General features: G+C 41.4%; 1 protein-coding gene across 4 annotated transcripts in view; it reads right to left on the reverse strand.

Moving 5' to 3' along the window:
• The window catches only part of HDAC9 (histone deacetylase 9), an 869,204-nt gene that overhangs the window by 206,186 nt on the left and 642,746 nt on the right, over positions 1 to 20,272 (reverse strand). For 3 of the 4 annotated variants that reach the window (XM_075587185.1, XM_075587186.1, XM_075587188.1), the window contains 3 exons: positions 15,093 to 15,249; positions 9,285 to 9,411; positions 7,571 to 7,692 (listed from right to left, as the gene is read on the reverse strand). In XM_075587185.1, coding sequence (XP_075443300.1) covers positions 7,571 to 7,692; positions 9,285 to 9,411; positions 15,093 to 15,249 — 406 coding nt within the window. The remainder of the gene's footprint in view (positions 1 to 7,570; positions 7,693 to 9,284; positions 9,412 to 15,092; positions 15,250 to 20,272) is intronic. The other variant, XM_075587187.1, reaches the window with a different exon arrangement.

Consider the following 20,272-nt stretch of genomic DNA (forward strand, 5'->3'; position numbering starts at 1 on the left):
AACAAACAAACAACTATTGACAAAGCTGCAACAGAAGCCATTTTAGTTGTGTAACTATTAAAGTTGCAATGCCCTCAGCAATTCAGAGCCACATAGCTGACATTTTGGTAATGCATTTGTACACTACAAAGGCTAAGATCGTTATTATGGTATTATTATTTTAGTGCAGCACTAATTATGAGTGCAGCACTTTAGAAACAATTTAAGATATGAAAACAATTAAAATTCAAATAATACATAAATTAGACATTTAACATGGTCAGAGATAGTCTTATGTCCCTTCTACTCATGATTTAGTTTCCAATCTGGTGCCTTAGAGAAAACTAGTTGAAGAGCCCTGTTCTAAGGGATACAGTATGTGGTAGCAGGAATAATCATATAAGTGTAAGGCAAAGCGGTGAGGTAAGTGCCTTTAGTGACAGGACATTCTAGTCGTTAGTACTTTAATGCTGTTGAAATATCTCATTGAAAAAGTTGACTTTCAATTAATCAGTCTTTAAATGTGGGAGGATAGGGCTTGTGAGCATTGATAGGAACAGAGCAGTACAAGGAGCATGTAAGTGAAAAAAAAAAGGTGTGAAAGAGTTGTAGAGACATGCTGGGCATGAACTAGACAACTTTGAGTAAAAGATTAATTGACAGAGTAAAAGAGGTGAACAGTGGGTACCGCAGGAATTTAGAGTGAGGATGTAAAGAAAAGCAGAGGAATCAAAAGCCATGAAACCTAAGAGAAGAATTTTGTAATAAATACAAAATCTAATAGCAAAGCCAGCAGAGTGATTTAAAGAAGGGAGAGACGGGGTGTGAACTGAAAGTGGAAGGATGAGGAGATTGCTGAGACATGTAGGGCTATGCAGGGAATGATATTGATGGAGAGATAGATACTAGATACTAGATACTAGATACTAGATTACTAGATACTAGATAGATACTAGAGATACTGGGTTAGTAGAGGTGATACTAGAAGCCAACGCAATTTATAAGGCCAACCAATGAGATCAATTAGTGCAAATAAAGTATAAGTCCCCAAATAGAGACCTGCATATAGATAATACATAGGCCTTAGATAAGAATCAAGAGACCAAGATGCATGTGCAAAGTACTGACCATGTGTTATATCAGCTTTGTGATCATTGGCTACTTTGATAAGGAAATTGCAGCAGAATTAGGCAGGTAAGAAACATGATTGAAGATCAAGGAGAACAAGAGAATTGAATTGAGAAAACTGAACTTGCAGACGAGCTTGAGCGTACAAAAGGAGGAAATACGGCTTTACTGCAGTCGGGTGTAGGTTTAGAACTCCTCAGGAGTCCATTCTTCATCGGAGCAGGTTTAATGGTATATACAGATAGATCTCAGAACACAGGAAATATTTCATTACGGTAATAGGTTCAAGGTAATAGCAGAGTGGATACGTGAGGTGAGAAGAAAAATTATAAAGTGGGCATAGGGTAAAGGGAAAAAGGAGGCAAAAAAGATTAAAAAATAGATTGAGGAGGATTAGTGAAAAGATGAATGAGGAAGGTCTAATGTAGCAAAGGGGTTTGCTAGGTACATCATGTTAACCTTGACCCTAAAATAATCAGCAAAAACTAGAAGACTAGTTGGAGAAGAGAATGGTGTTACATAAGAGGAGCGGAGATCAAATGTTTGCAAGTGTATTGGGACCAACTGGAGAGTGCGGTCTAGAGAAGAGGAAGGTACAAGCAAGACTGGGAAAAATAGTGAAAGTGACAGTGAAGTATGGGGATCAGTGGAACACAACTTTAGAAAGTACCTTTAAAAGTAATTGTAAGCTCTCACGAGTAGGGCCCTAATTCCCTCTTTGTATCTGTTTGTGCATGTTTGTCCTCACCTGCATGTAATGGTTTGTTTTTGTAATATACATAACTCTGTACCCCATTGTGCCGTGCTGTGGAACAGGTTTGCTGTTCACAAATAAATAATAATAATGGTAAAGTAGTAAAGAAGTTGGAGGTATGGCATAAGAAAACTTTAGGTATTGGTCAGATAGACCTGAAAAATAAGACAATGAAAAGAATCTCAGCAAATACAATAACCAGAAAGTGGCCACAGTTGTGGGTACCAGAAGCAGCTCGTTCAGGAAAAACAAAATCATGGGTTAGAGAAAGAAGGGTGTGAAGCACAAGAAGCAGAGGGATGATACAATATGAATGTAAAAGTCCAAAAGAAGGCCAATAGTGGAGTCAGAAGGGATGAAATAAAGAATGGTAGAAGCTAAAGAACTAGATCACTGATCGTAAACAGAAACCATTGACGTAAACAGAGCTATGCTAGTGTATGCCTCAAATAGGAAAAAGAATCTGAAACTTGTATACATTATTCCACATGGGAAGTGTAAGAGAGGGAAAAGGTCAATATAGTTTGCAAAGGTTGTGTATACGGCAGGAAATACAGTATATTTATGGAGAGGGAATAGGCTTCCAGAAGTCTTAGGAAGGGGGAAAGAACTATGGGGTTGATTTATGAAAATGCAATAGGTGAGATTGTGCAAAAATGGGCACTCGAATCGTTGTCTTTATACAATATAAAACTGCCACCATGCAAAATACACACTTAAGTCTGCACTGTCAGGATTATATTCCCACAAATAAATTATACATTGTGATGCAAATAAATCACCTAAAAGCAACATGAATTAAAATGTAGAAGGATTTTATATTCATGAACTTATTCCTAAATAGACACTTTCATATCAGGTTTATATATAACTACAAAAAACAATGACCTTTTCTATCCCAGGGCAAAGGAAAAAGACTCAACCTTAATGGCAAAGGTTACCAGTTTCTGCCTGTCCATCACTGTAAAAGTTATTGGGACATCATTGTCTGTCCTATCCCCATGGGGGTGACACAGGCTCCACATTGTCCCTTCTACCTAAAGGATAGCCTAGCGGCCACTTTGATGAGCATAGGGTCATTTGACTCGTGTCGAGGTTCCTGTTTCTTTCCTGGTAAACCAGCATTAAAAATATAAGGCATATATAGCCAAAGGCTAGAATTAACTCTATTGTGCTTATTGTGATTTAATAAGTAAACAGGGTATTTCTGCAAGCTGTTAAACTGTCAAATAAATTAATGAAATGCTATATATCTTGTGCATTATTCAACCAATGTTGCACAAAGTGGGAAAAACACTTTTTTTTTCTTTCTTTAAAGACCCATTATCAATGAGTATAAAATAAGAAACTTTGGTCCAAAATTGTTTCATATCACAATGTGTTAATTTCTACCTTTACCATACTGCATATCTGGCCTGTTTTACATTAGATCATAAACATTATTGTTAGGTGTATATTTATTTGGAAATGCATACTTCAGTTTTACTTTGCATGTGATTTATGAAATTCATACGGTAAGTTACAAACTGTCCTATTTAGCCCAGAAGATCTTGTGAATTCTGTATTTCTCTCTAGTACTATTGATGAGTATTTTCTATTTCACCGTATAGTTCTTTGTATTTAACAATAAAGTGGCTGCAGTGATTTTCCAATTACTTTCAAACTGTATGCAAGTGCTAAACAGCTGCACTTACATTACATACAGTACTGTTGGACAGTTAACAGAAGTCCAATATTTATTACTGTATCTTCACTGCATACCTACGGTAGCAAAGCATAAAAGGTAAGAGAGTAACACATGCCCAATAGTGGACAGCAATCATTTTTTTGTATGTGCTATAAGTGAATATTATTATTCTGTTAATTTATCAGTATTTGTGCCAGGCACAGTATAGTGAATTTATAACAGCAACTACTTTGAATACACTTTTCTGAACAATTTTGTACTATAAATCAAAGGAAAAACGACAGATAATAAAGTATGTTTGGTATGTAATTGGCGGCCAACTACAGCAAACCACACTCCACAGAAGTTACAGGAGGTACAGGACATACAGTCGTTAGTAGTATTTGTATCTGCTACATAATCAATCTAACATTTAGAAAGAAAAAGTTTGCTCTAACCATATATTTACCTTACGTAATGAAAATTACACACTCAATAATCCTTCAAGGTTAATTTGCAATGTCTACCTCTTTTCATCTATATAAGACATCAGACAATTTATTGCTAATATAAATGGACACAGGGTACACTTTAAGGGCAAATTCCCAAGTATGAGATTCTGATAAGGTTTTCATTTGGGACATGTATTAGTTTCAAATGCCACTTTCATTAAACATCAATAGTACTTGTTTGGTTATATTGTAATGTACGTAATTCTAAATCCATTCAAATGCTCAGCAGGGGTTCAAAAAGTCTATCTTGATGTAAATGTTATGCCCATCACAAAACACAGAGTTATTTCTTTTATGACAGTTTTTTAGACGGGAACCTAAAACAACAATCAAGACGTCTCAGTATTGAACATCAAAGAATCAAGTACAGAAAAGTTACAGAATACATTCCATTCACAATCAGGATCTCAAGCATATGGAATCAGGTTTGTTCTAGTAAAAAAAATAAAGGCACCATATAGATCTAAGCACTTAAACAGCTCATTTTTTATATGCAGATAATTATCACCTATATTTTTATATTTCTTGGAGGGTAAGTGGAGTGGAGTACAATACAAGCACATATCACTTTTGTTCAAAATATCCTGTATGGGCAAACAGGTATTTTCTCAATGATTGCAGTTTAGGGGAAAATACAACTCCATTAGTTGGTACCTTCCTAATTGCAGCAGGAGGGTGGGGTCATACTGTAGCACTTTGGTCCATATTTACAATCAGTGCTAAGCAGCACCTTCCAGTGTTAGAAGACCCCTTACATCCTATTCACTTTCTGTCTATTTTGTTCAATGATCACCAAATTTTCCAAGTTTAAAAGTATATTGACACACCAAAATAAAGAAACCAAATGACATTAAAAAAAAGTATAACTTGTACCTAATAACAATGATTTCCAATGAAGAGTGAGACATTATGATTGCAATTTCCTGTCCCATAATCTTGCCTCACCCTTAGGCTAAGGCCCCGCTCCCTCAGTCAGCGCGCCCGCACTGCAGACAGGCGGGGCGCTGACAGACACAGACCGCGATATGCGGTCTGTAGGGAGCGGGAGGTGGGCGGGAGTGGGAGGTGGGCGGGAGTGGGAGGTTTGAGCGGTAGGGGGGGCGTGGCTTGAGCGGAGGGACCCGCTACTCTCCCCCCCTCCCTCCCTCCACGGGCTCGGGCTGGCACTCATACACACACGCAGACACACACACACACACACACACAGACACACACACACAGACAGAGGCAGGCACTCACGCACTCAGACACACACATACACACACATGCAGGCACTCTCTCACACACACGCACGCACGCAGGCAGGCACTTATACACATACACACAGAGGCAGGCACTCACGCACTCAGGCACACACATACACAAACACAGATAGGCACTCAGACACACATACACACACAGACAGGCACTCACGTTGCTTTCCCCCCACACTCCTCCCCGCTCCCCGAAGCCTCTCCTCCTCCCAAAGCCTCCCCTCCTCATTGGCTCACAGCCACACCACGTGACGCGTCAACGCTAGGGATCACCATTCTCTTGTATCCCGTAGCGGCTGACACGTCACAGCGTGTAGTGAGCTGTGCAGCCAGGGGGGACCGGGACCGGCTCGGGAGGATTCCCCTGCTGGTGGGGAACTCGCGTGTGGCCGCCCGCGCCGCCGGGCGCACCGGGTCCCAGGCCTTACCGTCTATTGCCTCCTGCTTACAAGAGAGTACAGTAACATCAACACTATATTAACTTTATCGACTGCTATTTAGCCATTTTGTTTTATCCTAGGTAGAAGGAATTTCATAGGGACTTACTCTCACCAAAAAGTTTTTTTTTTTTTTTTAGAGTGAAAGGGGTTCAGAACGCTACAACGTATTACAATATGGAATCTGTATCAATAAAGCCACTGTCCGTATTAAAGTAAATTGACATGGTTTATTGTGAGTCATTAAACACTGCAATGGTCTACAAGACGACAAGTACTATACAATAACAACGATAGATATATATGCTGTCCATATAATGTACATGGACGTTATTGCATTATTAACTTGGAATTATCTTGCTACTCTTGATATTTAATTAGGTTAGTGAGTGATTGTAAATTGGGATGATATAAAATAGTGGTTAACAGGTGGCATTTATATTATTATTTATTGATAGCTTTTATGCAGTAATTGCTTAAAGGAGAATGATCATAGATATAACACCAACTTGTTATTCAGTCAAGACAAGGTGATGTTTAAGGAAGCCTATCTGGCATACCCCTAACATCCACCCACTACTCCCAATCCTATTGGTACCAACTGTGTGACTGGACAAAACTCCACGCTAACACCCCCTAACAACCACACACCAAATATCAATGGATCCAGAAGTGCAGCTGGACCATACCCCATCCTGAGCTATACTCCATCCCCCACTTTATCTTTTGTTTTAACATTGCCCCTTATTCCCTCTAGATTGTCAGCTCTCAGGAGCAGGGCCCTCATTACCTTCTGTATCTGTGTGTGCTTGTCTGTCATTACATGTATGTCATTCAGTTTATGTCATTGATGTCTCTCTGTACCTCTGCTGTACCGCGCTGCAGAATATGTTGGCGCTTTACAAGTAAACGTTAATAATAATAAAGTCTCAAAAGATCTAGAACTGTATGCATTAGGTTACGCTTAAAGTGCCGGCGACGGCTACGCGATGGTGACGTCACACTGTGGTCCCTGGAAAAATCAAATTGAGATGACTTCCAGCGATCACGACCAAGCCGTCACTCCGTCACATCGTGCTTACTATAAGCGCACGCGACGGCGGCAATGAATTTGTTTTGACGCGACGTCGCTGTCGCAGTCGCCGGCACTGTAAGTGCAGCCTTAAGCTGCAAAGGATCTTCGTGAATCACCCCCCATAGAACGAAATGGGAGTGTGTCAAGAATTTGAATGGCAGAGCATCAATGCAGAGAAAAACAAAAAAAAACAAATGTTTTCTACGACCTCAATTATACCAGAAACTTCAGAGCTGCAGAGTGATCCGGTAATGTCATCGTAGCGACGTAGCGGTGCTACATGTGCACATGCAGAAGTCATTTATAGCACTACTGCAGAGGAGAAATGACCAATTCATCCCTTCCTGGTTTGTTTAACATGCACTGTGATTGGCCGTGCCAGTCACGTGATGCGGCCATCGCCTGTGAAAAACAAAATCTCAAATCTCTTCATGAGACAGAAGCTTTGCAGTACGTTGCAGCGCTACCGTCGCAATTGCTATGTGCGCTTTCATTGCATTTGATTGTTTTGTTTTCAAGCGTGAGATTTCTGGTGTAATCACGGCCTAAATGGTGAAAAGCAGGCAAAGGTTAAAGTATGTTTTTTTTTTTTTAAAGAACTAATAGATTTGAACATATAAAGGATGACATTTGCATAACCAAGATGACAAGTAGACCCCACCGAACATGAAACCTGAAATGTCAAAAAGTGTACAATTCTGCTTTTCAAGATCAAGTGTAGATGACATTTTAATGCAAGGCCAGGAAAATATAACAACAACCTTACCTGTTTTTCTTAAAGGGAAGTCCTCCTTGGCATCCTGAGCTCCTGGTAAAGTGTACTTGTAAGATGGAGAGGTCCCACTCAGTGGTGGGGAGCTTTGATCCAGTGACGTATGGTGTGCGGACCTTTAACAAGAAGAATACCAAACATACAATAAGTGCTACAGGTCTTCCGCATCGTGGGTAAAAGGAATCATCCACAAATGTCCCCCATGAGCCTCTGTGTTTATAATATCTGTGTTGTTTTTCGCCCAATACACCCCATTGCTTTTGTAGTTTCTTAAGTTGGTGACACAGATAGATTTATTGATAAATGCATCTGCTCTAATGGGACGACTTATTGGTGGTCCATGTATCTTTCTAACTACATGCATCATCAAATGGACATATCCAATTTATTTCTGAGATCATGTTCAGTCCTTGGATTGTGGATATAGATACAATTCAAACCGAAACAATGTTTATTTGCAATTCTCTGGAATTGGTCCTCCAAAGGAGCTGTTGCTTGTCAAAGCTGTCATGTTTCCTCTTGTTACAACTGTCCAAACATTATATTTAAGCTATGCGACCTCATGGAGGGAGTCTTTCTGGATCAGTTACAGTATTCACCCGGGAACCATTCAGACACTGTATACAGTTTGAAAATGTATTTTCAATATATGTTATATGTGTCTACAATTTTGAATATTTTGATAGCAGTCTGATTTTGACTTCTGAGTAGAGATGGGTGAATTTTTGGGGTGGATTTGGATCCACAGTGCATCGGCCGGTTCCTTTAGTCAGCGGATTTCAGCGGATCAATCTGAAAAAGGGGGATTCGCGTTTTGCAAATTTTCTATTATTATCAATTTACTCCATGGATTCTGCAACCCGTGGACAGATTTGTAGAATACAATCCATTGATTCAGCAATCCGGTGGCAGATTGTTAAGAATCCGCCAACGGATCACTGAAACCACGAATTGGATTCTACAAATGAGTCCACAGGTTGTATCCAATGGCGGTTTTTGATGAATCCACGCGGATTGAAACCACTGAAATCCATTTAGGATTTTACACCGCAAAACCGATTTTGGAGGTCACATCAGCGAAAATCCGGGAAACAGATTTGGGCGGATTCTGCAAGTTCAAAATTGGTGACTTTATTTTTAATGTTTACCTTTCCGGCATTTAAATTCATATGGTCATTTAAAAATACATATATTAAAGCCATTCAATTTTCATCTTAATTAATCTTGAATATGCACGTAACAATTTTTACTCAATATGCAATAAAGAGACATTGATGCATGTTTCTAGTATTACACAAAAGTATAAGAGCTTTATTAGTTATTTTGTAGGTTGAGACAAATTTATTAAACCAACATAAGAATTATGAAGAGAGGTCTCAAATATACGTGTAAAAGGCCGTATCTGAAGAAAGAACCTATGTAAATGTAATAGCTCATGTACATATATAGATACTTTTCATATTGTCCAATAAGCATCATGGCGATAGGATTATGTATTTAGAAAATGATCTGGAAATTATACAAAGATAAAACTTTGGCTTTTGCTATTTTCAAATAGACAAGGATGTAAAAATAGACATTTCAAATGTATTTATTTATAAAATGTTTTACCAGGAAGTAGCAAATATCAAATAGCAAATATCTGCAGAATAAGACATGAAACTTCTTATAATAAAAATGGATAATAAATCAAGAACAGATCACATACGTGTACCAGAGCTTGGCGTGGTGGCTCATGGAATGATTGGTTCCGTTAGTAAAAGATTCTTTTGTGGCAGATTTACTCAGGAGGAACTCTTGTAGTTTCTGTTTAACCTCTGTGCTGGCCACAGCTCCTGAAATGCAATTGGGTATAACACCTTACAGCATGAAGTTAAAAGGAGAAAACAAGTTTACTGAACATAAACAGAACACCTTCTGGGACTTCTTGCCAGAAATCGAACACAATAAATACATATAAATGGCACAGATGGCCCGGTGGGCGCAGAAAGGGTTAAACTTGATTTACAAAGTGTGACTTCATTTGACTTATTTCTAGGTAACAGGTTTAATACAGCATAAAATCAGCCAGAGGAAAAGTCCTATAAAAATGACAATTTAATTGTGTTTCCTACACTATTTGTTTACCCTTAGGGTACTTATGAAATTACCAACTGCTAACATTTCAAATTAATATCGTGATTTTTAAAATATAAAATGCATTGCGCATACTGTTGGAAAATGGAATATGTTCCCCTAAGGTCAATTAAATCTCAAATGTAACCTATCGGCAGTTAAATGAAAAACCTGCTGCAAGTAACCGGTTGTGTGAAAGTGAATTGCAAACAACAATTTAGAGGCACCTGTTTTTGTTTCATTGCCCTACTGTACATTCGGTGCTTTTTCTGATCAGCAGTTATTTAGAAACCAGTAGTCCTGTCACGTCTGCCTGAATGTAACGTGGTGCTTCTTGTTGCAGTTCATGTAAGAGAAACTGATGCTTTATAAACTTTGTGGATTGCAGTTAAAGCAGCATTACTACTTTCCAATTTATTTTTTATTTTTTTTCTTGTAAAGCATGTGGCAATGTATAATTCTACATTCTTACATAAGCTGGCAGTCGTTTGGTGCTCCTGTTATAAAGCTGTCAAAATCTTGATTGTGTGTCTAACATAATGGACGCCTTTCAATTTCAATCAATCTTTCAGTCAGTGTAACACAACAGCTACAATGTATCCTTATATTACTAAGGTGACACTATCTATTATTACAGTTTACAGCTCAAATTGCTGGGGACATTTGCAACAAATTATCACAAACAGAAAAGTGTTGCAAAGATCTTGCACTGCTTGGGAGGTGGACTAAAGCATGCTATAGAAATCAAATGAGGCTTTAAAGGAGGAATCCAAACAATATCCTACATGTGTTTTTGTTTTTTTAATAAATCTGTTCTGTAGTATTAGATAATACTCACTACCTTTATTTATTTTAACATGTAATTCTTAATGCCATTTTTGAATGAGTTTTAATATACTGAGCATCCTTTGGTTTCTATAACAGGTTTAGCCCATTTCCCCAGCAGTGTGAGATCTGTGCAACACTTTCCTATTTGTGATAATTTGGTGCTAATATTCCCAGCAGCATTGTAACATGGGAATTTGGTGTTTTCGGGTTTAAATTATTATTTTCATTGTCCTTTTTGTTCCAAAGTCTTACAAATGGTAGAATTATGGAAAAGATATGCATCCAATGTTGGCTTTAAAGCTGCAGTTCAGTCTTTTTTTTAATTTTTTTTTAATTTTTTTACTTCAATAGTTTCATGTGGGCAATCTCTAATTATCTAAAGAACTGCATAGCTGCCGGTCAATTCGTTCTCCGTCTATTGATCGGCAAAGTTTGGCGACATCTTTAAATATGGGGAATGTAAATCGTTGCTATAGGAACAAGCATGCTTGTTAAAATAGAATACAAGAAAATTGGTCTTTCAAAGTTGTTTTTTTTAAAACAGAAAATGCTAAAAGTATTTTTTCTTACTACAGAACTGATTTATTAAAAAAACACACATGCAGGATATTGCCTGAACTGCAGCTTTAAGAATGCATTTTTTGTATTTTTCAGACGGCAATAATGTCTGTTGTGGTGTTACTGTTGCATCAATTAAAAAATAAACAATTGTCTATATGATCCTATTCTTTTGTAGTCTGGGTGATTATCTTAAAGTGTTTTATCTCAACTACTATTTTATGAAAACAAAGCTAGTTGAAATGAGTGAAGCATTTTAGAATCTAAGCTCATTTAAAACCTGATAGATACTACTACTCTGGAAAGGAAATTGTATGCATTTGTCTCCCTCTAGTGAGCAAGCTCATTAAGAAGCACGCTGGCTGCTTACCCACAAAAGTAGCTGCCACGAAATCTGGATACTCTTATAATTCCTCATCAGTTTGCTTTTAGTTTCTTTAGTCCTGAAAGGAATTTGAAGTGCCTTTTTTACAGGCCTGTTCAGGACTAAAGAAATCAGAGCAGCCGAAATATGTAAATTCACACATTATGTGAATATGTATATTATGTGAATTATGGTATGTAGGAAAAAGAAACTGTGAGGAAGCATAGTGTAAGCAATTATTACAAAACATTTAGTAATTATGTTCCTTTTTCAATGATGACCTGTTGAAAAATGAACCCCAAATTATTTTTATTTTGGATATTGTTTTACAGACGAGAATTTTTTAGCTTTGCAATCTTTAGGTGACCCCAGAGTGTATATCAGTGTGATGCAATACATCAGGGGTCTCCAACTCAGTCTTCGAGGGCCACCAACAGGCCAGCTTTTATGGATATCCCTGCTTCAGCACAGGTGGCCCAATCAGTGGCTCAGTCGTAGACAGCAACCTGTGCTGAAGCAGGGATATCAGAAAAGCTGGCCTGCTGGCGGCCCTTGAGGCCTGAGTTGGAAACCCCTGCACTACAATCACCAAGTGTTTTTCGTATATGTGTCAAGATCTACCGGCACCTGTCCTTCACTTCACACGAAAACTGCCAATACCGAAACAAGAGAAAATATGATATTTCAAAACATTACTTGCCATTCGCTTATTTTAAAACGTTTTGATATTCCTTTTTGGTGGGGGGATTGGTGACAGAGAAGGTCAAGCAGACAGTTACAATTTGGTTTCTTTGATGATTTGATGAAAAAAGAAAGGATGGCTATTGGTGACAAGTCTGTAATGAATACTGATTGCAAATGCAAACAGTAATTAGAATAGGAAAACTGTCAAAACAGTAATTCAGCGATTATTCTGTAAGTGTAAAAGGCAGGAACAGCAGCTGGACTTTCCCCCCTCTTGCTCCTCATGGCTCTTATTGTGTGTAACTATTGACTCAAGGCAGCTCATCGTGTTTCAGTGATTATGCATTAACTTGAATGTTTGGGAAATGTAAAAAGTTAAAGCAAAACAGATCAGGTTTATCACCCTTCATTTTTTTAGCACCTTTTCACTGCCAGATAAGGCTAAGGCCCCGCTCCCTCAGTCAGCGCGCCCGCACTGCAGACAGGCGGAGCGCTGACAGGCAATTGACCGCGATATGCGGTCTGTACGGAATCGGGAGCCGGAGCGGGAGGGGAGTGGGAGGGGGGGCGTGGTAAAACTTTGCCAGGTCTGAGATCGTGGTGCCGTGGGGCCGTGTTGCCGTCCACCCCCCCCACCACCCCACACACAACACATACACACAACACATACACACACATACATATACACTCACACATTTTTCCCGCAGCTCCTTCCCTGCTCCCCTCCCAAGCCACCTCCCATCCGTAGCTCCTTCCCTCCCCTCCTTCCCTCATTGGTTGACTGCCGCACCACGTGACGCGTCAGAGCAGCAAATCACTAGGAGCTTGCAGCATCGGCCGGCTGACACGTCACAGCACGCAGTCAGCCAAGTAGTAAGGAGCCAGCGGGGACCTCCACACTAGAGGAAAGGGGCTGGTGGTCCGCTGCCGCGTGGCCGCACAGGCCGCCGGACGCAGCGGGACCAAAGCCTAAGTCTGCAAACGCATTGTGCTACAAGTCCCTCTGGTTGCAAAAGGGTCCGTGCAATCTTGGTAAGTCACTTTATCACCCTCAGCCTCATACAGGGCCGCCGACAGCTGTGGGGTGGGGGGGGGGTTTTGAGGGAAGAGAGAGCTGGGATAAGTGTCCCAGGGCTGGAAGCTGCAGGGGCCCAGGCAGACGCTGGAAGTTGGGCCTGGCCAGAGGTCGGGCACAACTTCTGCATCTGCCTGCCAAATCTCTGCATGCCACTGGGACCCAGCTCTTCCCAGGTGCTGCCGCGGTGGGGCCTACATCCCAATCCATTCTTCCCTGACAGTCCCAACGTCTGCATATATCAACCTGGGAGTGGAGGCCTCCCTACACAAGGTCAAATTACTGTTGGGGAAGGAAGTGTGTTTGGAGTTTTTTAGTGTGTGGGGTGGAGGGAATTGAATGAGAGAAATGGTTGTGCGTGGAGGAGGGGGGATTGAGTGAAAGCAGCAGGCATTGAGTGAGAGAGCTGGGGGGCATTGAGAGATGGAGAAGGGTGTGAGAGGAGGGAGAGAGTGAGAGGAGGGAGAGAGTGAGAGTAGGAGGGGGGAGAGAGGGGGTGGGCGTGTAAGAGGGAGAGAGGAGGGGGTGTAAGAGAAGGAGAGAGGATGGGGGTGTAAGGGAGGGGGAGTGCAGAGAGAGACAGGCAAAATGAGAGAGAGGCAGGCAAGAGTAAGAGAGGGGAAGAGTGATAGAGATGGGGTAAGAGGAGGGGTGAGGGGGGAGTGTGAGAAGGTGGAGAGAAATAGAGGTGGTCTAGAGAGCGAAGGTGTGTGTGAGAGAGAGAGAGACTTGCAAGGCCGTCAACATGGGGGGCCATGGTGGAAACTCGGGTCTTGGGCCCTGGGAAAAGGTTAGCGGCCCTGCCCTCATATACCAAGAAGTTATTGGTAAATTTCTAGTGGCAGACATTAACTGTGTCTGTACTATTCAACTATGTTCACCACTGTGTTCCCAATAAATATTATACAGATTGTAAATATGTTAATTATTATAATGTTATCATTGGTTTATATGGATCAAACATGTAATAGTGATATATGAAAGACAGTTACACACATATTTATATTGTATCACCATGCATACAGCCAATAGAGTGCTTCCAATTTAAATGGTAGTCACGCAAAGATTGTCACAGAGTTTCAGCTAAACAGCGCTTGGCGGCAAAATTTTAAAATGCTTATAGTCCATATGTTATGTTTGTTCCCATTTTTCAGGGGTAAAAGTTTAGCACATAATCTCTGTATCAAAGTCACACAACCACGCTGTGTTTTAACTTCATTTTCTTCATATCTTCATTAGAATAAAAACTTGCACACCAAGAGATTCTTAACGTAAATCCATATTTAATGCACAAGAGCGCAGCAATAACCAATTGTCTGCTTGTTAGTATAAAAAGTATCACAATGCTTTCTATGTCGCTCTCTATGTTTAAGATTTAATATTTGAAGCAGTTGGGGCAACAAAAGTCTCATCTTGCAAAGTCAAAACTCTTATCTCTTAGTTCTGAAAAGTCGTGAATAACAAAAAAAAATATGAAAGTACATTTCATTTTGACATGATAAACAACAACACAATTGAAAACCTTTGTTAGATTGCCTGACAATTAAAGTCTTTGTGGTTTAGCAACGTTGGAATAATGTGGGGGGGATACGGTGGGTTTTTGATTACTTGGCGACTTCTAAGGTGAGAGAAATGTCAGAGATTTGTCACACAATTGGGGTTAGCTCGAAGGATATGATTATGGGCTTTCCATACAATATTATAAAATCAACAGGAACAAATACATTTGAATGCAGGCGATTGTCTAAAAATTATTTTACAAATGTGTTATTTTATCACTGATCATAAAATGGAATCATTCTGTCCGAAGCTTGTCAGCGAATATTTCTAATCCTAAATAATAACCTTAGGGAGGAACTACCGTAGTCTTAGTTACTCAAGGAAACTCTTACTTTCTTTTCCTCGGTCTTTGCTTCGAGGGTGAGACATCTGCTGCTCCCGACAATGCCTTTCTACTTCCTGTTCCTGTCTCTGCTGCTCAAGCTTGTGCTCCTTCTCTCTCTCCAAGAGTTCTTGTTGCTGTTTCATGGCTAGAAGCTCTTGTTGTAACTTGCAAGTGGCAAGAGAAAAACAGAGTTTTACTTATTACTATTTAGTAATAAGAAGTTAGTCATATAAACCATTATATATTGCTGGTGCCACATGTAGAGGTGAGAAGCTTGTGTTTGTTATTGCAGCTATTAAACCCCTTAACCCGTTCAAGAGTATGTAATGAGCTTGTGGGTGAGCAAATATATGGTATCCATCTCAGTTACAAAGCTGGTCAGAGTTATGTGTTCCTTACAAATTCTGGTACATTTTGTCTGCTAACATCCACTCTTCATTCGAAAAAAGAATGATTCAACCCTGTTCATACGTAGTTTTGTTTACATATTTTGATCAAACAGGAATCTGAAGTAACTATAAACCAGGTACAGGCTAATATGATCCACTTCCTGGAGCCTGTAGTTGAGTGTATCGATTAGTCTCATGTATAATGGCATGGCTTCATTGGAGGTAATCCACAGCCAATGTTTACATAATGGCTTTCCAAAATATGCAAAAAGTCTTACATTCAGTAGAAACAAGATTTTACATTCAAACAAAAGGTTTTTATTTATATATGTCTTTATTGCACGTGAACATAATATATGGCAGGTGTTGACAAAAAATCACAATATTAAGACTTCAATGCTGAATACAAACACCAGTAAAATAATGCATGGGACTTACAGATTACAAGTACAGAATGAATGTCACATTAACATACATTCTATGATTAAAAATCAACAACCAATAACTTGCCAATCAAGGGGGTTAACTTTAGGGGGTTTAGCGGTTAGGGTAGGGGGTTAACTGAAGGGGTTTTAGTAATTTGTGTTGGGGGTTAACTTTAGGGTTTCAGCTGTTAGGGTAGGGGGTTAACTTTAGGAGGTTTATGGTAAGGGGTTAACATTTTTAGGCTAAAGGGTAGGGTTAGTATTAGGGTAGGGTAACCCACATGAGTGGGTTTTAGGGTGAGGGGTAAGGTTAGGGTCTTATTAGCGGCGAAGTGGCCGGCGGTCGTTTGGCCACGGAGAAATGGCCATGACCAAATGTCCTAGATAAAAGTTAATGTACCTGTAACATGATCAGCTTGTAAACATTGATATTTTACATATTATATACTGATAGTTGTCTAAACCTTATAACGTTTTTGACCTTTCCTTCCCCACTTAAATAAGAAGGCTTGGTATGGAAAGACACAAATCAAGGAGAGAAGCAAGCAAGCAAGAGGGTGAAAAGGAAAAACAATGTTCAGCATGGAAGGATGGGAAGAAAGAGATTTGTACAGGCAGGGACTAGGGTGATCTGTCCAATAAAGTCAGGTTTTGATTTCACCTTAAATAAAATGACAAATTTCCCCTGAGATTGTAGGATGATCTGTGCATGGACCTCTTCACTTAGGCTTCTGTATATCATTATTGTGTCCATTCATTAACATACGTTTGATTATGCCAGTGTATACATACTTAAAGCAGAAAATTCCAACCAAAATCAGTTATTATGTTTGTACCTTATTTGAAACAGGGGATCCTCTGTGGCTGAAACGTGGCACTTAAAGCTCCAGGGACCTCCCGATTGCAGAGATATGTAATCTTTTACCATTGCCAGAACTTGCTTGGAAAAACAAAGATGGCCGCTGGTCAACCAATCAGAAGATGCAATGTCATCTCACAATGATGTCACAGCTTTCTATTGGCATACAGAGTGAGGCTGACGGCAGTATCCATATTGTTTTTCCCAGACAAGAATCCTTGTAAGGGAATTTCAGAATGAAAAAACTCCGGATCTAGGAGACACCATAGCTTAGGATGCCACGGTTCCGTTCCGGGGACCCCTTGTTTAAAAGAAATGTACTGTAAAAGAAGCAGATTGCTGCTTCAAACACGTAATATACTGTGGAATTCAATAGTGCTAAATGGAGTAATCTATTTGATGGCAATGTAGTTTGAACTCACGTGGAAAACTTCATGACATGCCTTTTATCACGATGAACTGTATACCACCTGTAAGTCATTTTATGAACAAATAAAGACAACTTCAAATGTAAGTTTCTTCTCAATATAATAATTATATCTTTGCATTGTAAATTAAATACAATGAACCTTCTTTAAGGGGGGGGGCATTAATTTTTCCCAAAGATGACATTTAAAAGCGCTACACGTTTCTTTGGAATAAACGTACACAAAGGAGAGAGGAAAAAAAACAGATTTTTTTTTTTATACCAAATGACTTGTCCGTAAAATTAAGATGAGTAATCAGGAAATTAGGATCTATCACATTGACAGCACTGCCGATTTAAATATATATTATATATATATATATAATTGTGTAATACGAGCTTGAGACAAAAGGTGGCACTGAGTGCTCATTTGCATGTCATTTCCCAGAATCCCTTGCTGCAGTGGAAGCGCTGTATGCTGGGTGACAATGGGGAAAGACAGGGTTGCAGACCTGTCTAAGACATGCAAATGAACATACAGTAATATTTACAGTTACATATATATATATATATATATATATATATATATATATATATATATATATATATATATATATAATGGTGAAAGGCGGGGTTGCAAACCTGCCTAAGACATGCAAATGAGCATACAGTATATTTGCATTTGCTATATGCTTTGCTGTGGAGGGTTTTTGTCACTTTTTTTACTCACCATAACTTAACTCAGTATATATATGTAACCCTTTTTGTGAACCGGCCGACCCACCCAATCTCACATTGGCCCCTCGTGGTCTAACCGGTCCCTTTCCCTGCAACACACCTGCTCCTAAAGGGTTACTGGTACTGAAACACACCTGCGGCTCCAGGAGATCTGAGCCTCCGCTAGCTGGGAGCCTGGGGAAACCCTTACCATTACCTGGTGCAGCGCCTCCACTTACCCAGGATCCCCCGTTAGGAAAGATAGCCCTGAATAAGAAATACCATAACACACGTAGATATAAAACAATAGCTAACACTTTACTTAATAACACATAACACAGTACATAACATCATAACATAACCGGATGCTCTATCCGCATCACCTCAGCCCAATGTCTGGTATTCCCCACCCAGTGTCCTGTGATCACCCCACACCCAATGTCCCGCAATCCTGCGAAAGGTCGTGGGTGACTGCGCAGTCACTATGTTAAGCTAGGGCCCAGTTGGTGCACTTAGAATACTTGAGATACCTTCCGAGCACTCCGATGCTCGGGACCGCAACCACTTCTCAAAGGGTCAGACGTCCGTCTGATCCTTATTCAGGTCTTCCGCCGGGAACCCCAACGAGGGTCCCACCGCTTCCCGGAAACTCCAACCGAATCACGGCAACACCACCGTCGCACGGGCACAGCAACCGCCTTCCTATCACTAACTACTACGAGAGTGACAGCAACCCTAACCTAGGGCCTGTCCCTGAAGAACCGCAACCTGGGATGGCTTGGGGAAAGCTCCTAGGGCCTGTGAACAATAACCTGCCCCCCTTCCCCTAGCTACCCCGTCCTATCTGTAACTGACAACTAGCTATTAACTAGCTACTCCCAAAGCACCTGCTCTGACACACACACAGACAGCTGCAATCACACACAGCCACCTGGATCCCGCAGCACATACACTGCTAGCACACTGTGCCTCTTTGACAGTGCCCACAGCTCTCTCCGCTGCGGCCCTGCCAAACCAGCACCTTCCACACTCAAGGGTCACCTCCCTAGCTAAGGCCGTCCCTCTTCAGTTACCCCCTGCCCTTACCCGGGAATTGGGGCCTGCCTGGGGATCTAGGGAGAACCCTTACCTGATGCAGGAGCCACGCGCTCCTTGCACCCTTCCTACTCCTTCCTCTGCTCTGCCCTGACTGACTGTTGCAAAGCCTGGGAAATGTATCTATATTCCCGGGCTGAGCTTCCTCCAGCCCTATTGGCTCCTCTGGGGCACCTGGTGCCTGTCTCCCTAAGCCTCCTGGGAATTGTAGTTCCCAGGGGCTGCCTAAAGCATTGGGGCCGCGTGCGCGCTTCCCTTGCGCATGCGCGAACCCCTAATGGCCGCCTCACTCTCCCTCTACAGTTCCCTACTCTCGCGCGACCTCTCCCTATCCCTGGAGTCCTATCGCGCTCTTCCGCCCTACTGCGCATGCGCGAACCTCCGCGCAATGGCGGCGCCTTCTGCCTAAGCCGCCGAGCCGGCATCATACATCATACACAAGCAATTTCCCATTGGTACCCAACATCCCCGCATGGATACCCGAGGCCAGCTGAGTCTCAGAGTGGAGTGCCCCTAACAGACTGGGTGAGGGTATCCCACCTTGACTCCTGTGAGTCTTTTGGAGTTCAAAACTGGTCCCTTTCACCAACCCACCTTCTCCCCCTCGCAGAAAAAATAGTAAGGGGTCCTGGGTGTTGACCCTTGCCGGATCCTCCGGTCTCGTCTCACGGAAGACAGGAAGGTTCAGCCTCTTGCCTCGATCCACCACATGGCGAACATAGCGCTCCATCGCGCACCTGGGAGAGGCCACAACTACCAGAGCGGTCTCAACAGAGTCTTTGTCCTTGTCTTTGTCTTTGTCAGCAATCCCTTTAATGGTGACTTCCTCCGCGGACGGCACCACTTCTTCGGGTAGGCCCGTTTGGAGACTATTCTCACAGGAGTATGTGTCGCTCCGGTCCGTTACACCGGATACCTTGATGAGGTCGAGTTCATTCCACGATCTGCAGAGATCTTCTGGGGGAGACACCTCCACCAGGACGCGATGACGGGGTGAGCCCATCGCCCGGGTGACCCTACCTCTGGAGTCACCAGGCTCCACGATCACCGGGGAGCTCACACCCGACACCCCTGGGGCAGTCAACTTACCCCTATCGTTGTCGGCAAGTACTGATCCCAAGCCTGGGACCGCTGGTACCTCGGTGGTAGGCCGGACTGGCCGTTGCAGGGCACACGGGCCCACATCATGGTCTGGATCAGTTGAGACGGTCGCTTCGGTGACCTCACTGGAGTGGTCCGCCGGCAGGCGCATCACCACGCTCGGTGGGTCGCTAGAATCATCACACATGGGCGGGG

This window comes from Ascaphus truei, chromosome 2 (assembly GCF_040206685.1).
Source record: "Ascaphus truei isolate aAscTru1 chromosome 2, aAscTru1.hap1, whole genome shotgun sequence".
Taxonomy (NCBI): Eukaryota; Metazoa; Chordata; class Amphibia; order Anura; family Ascaphidae; genus Ascaphus; species Ascaphus truei.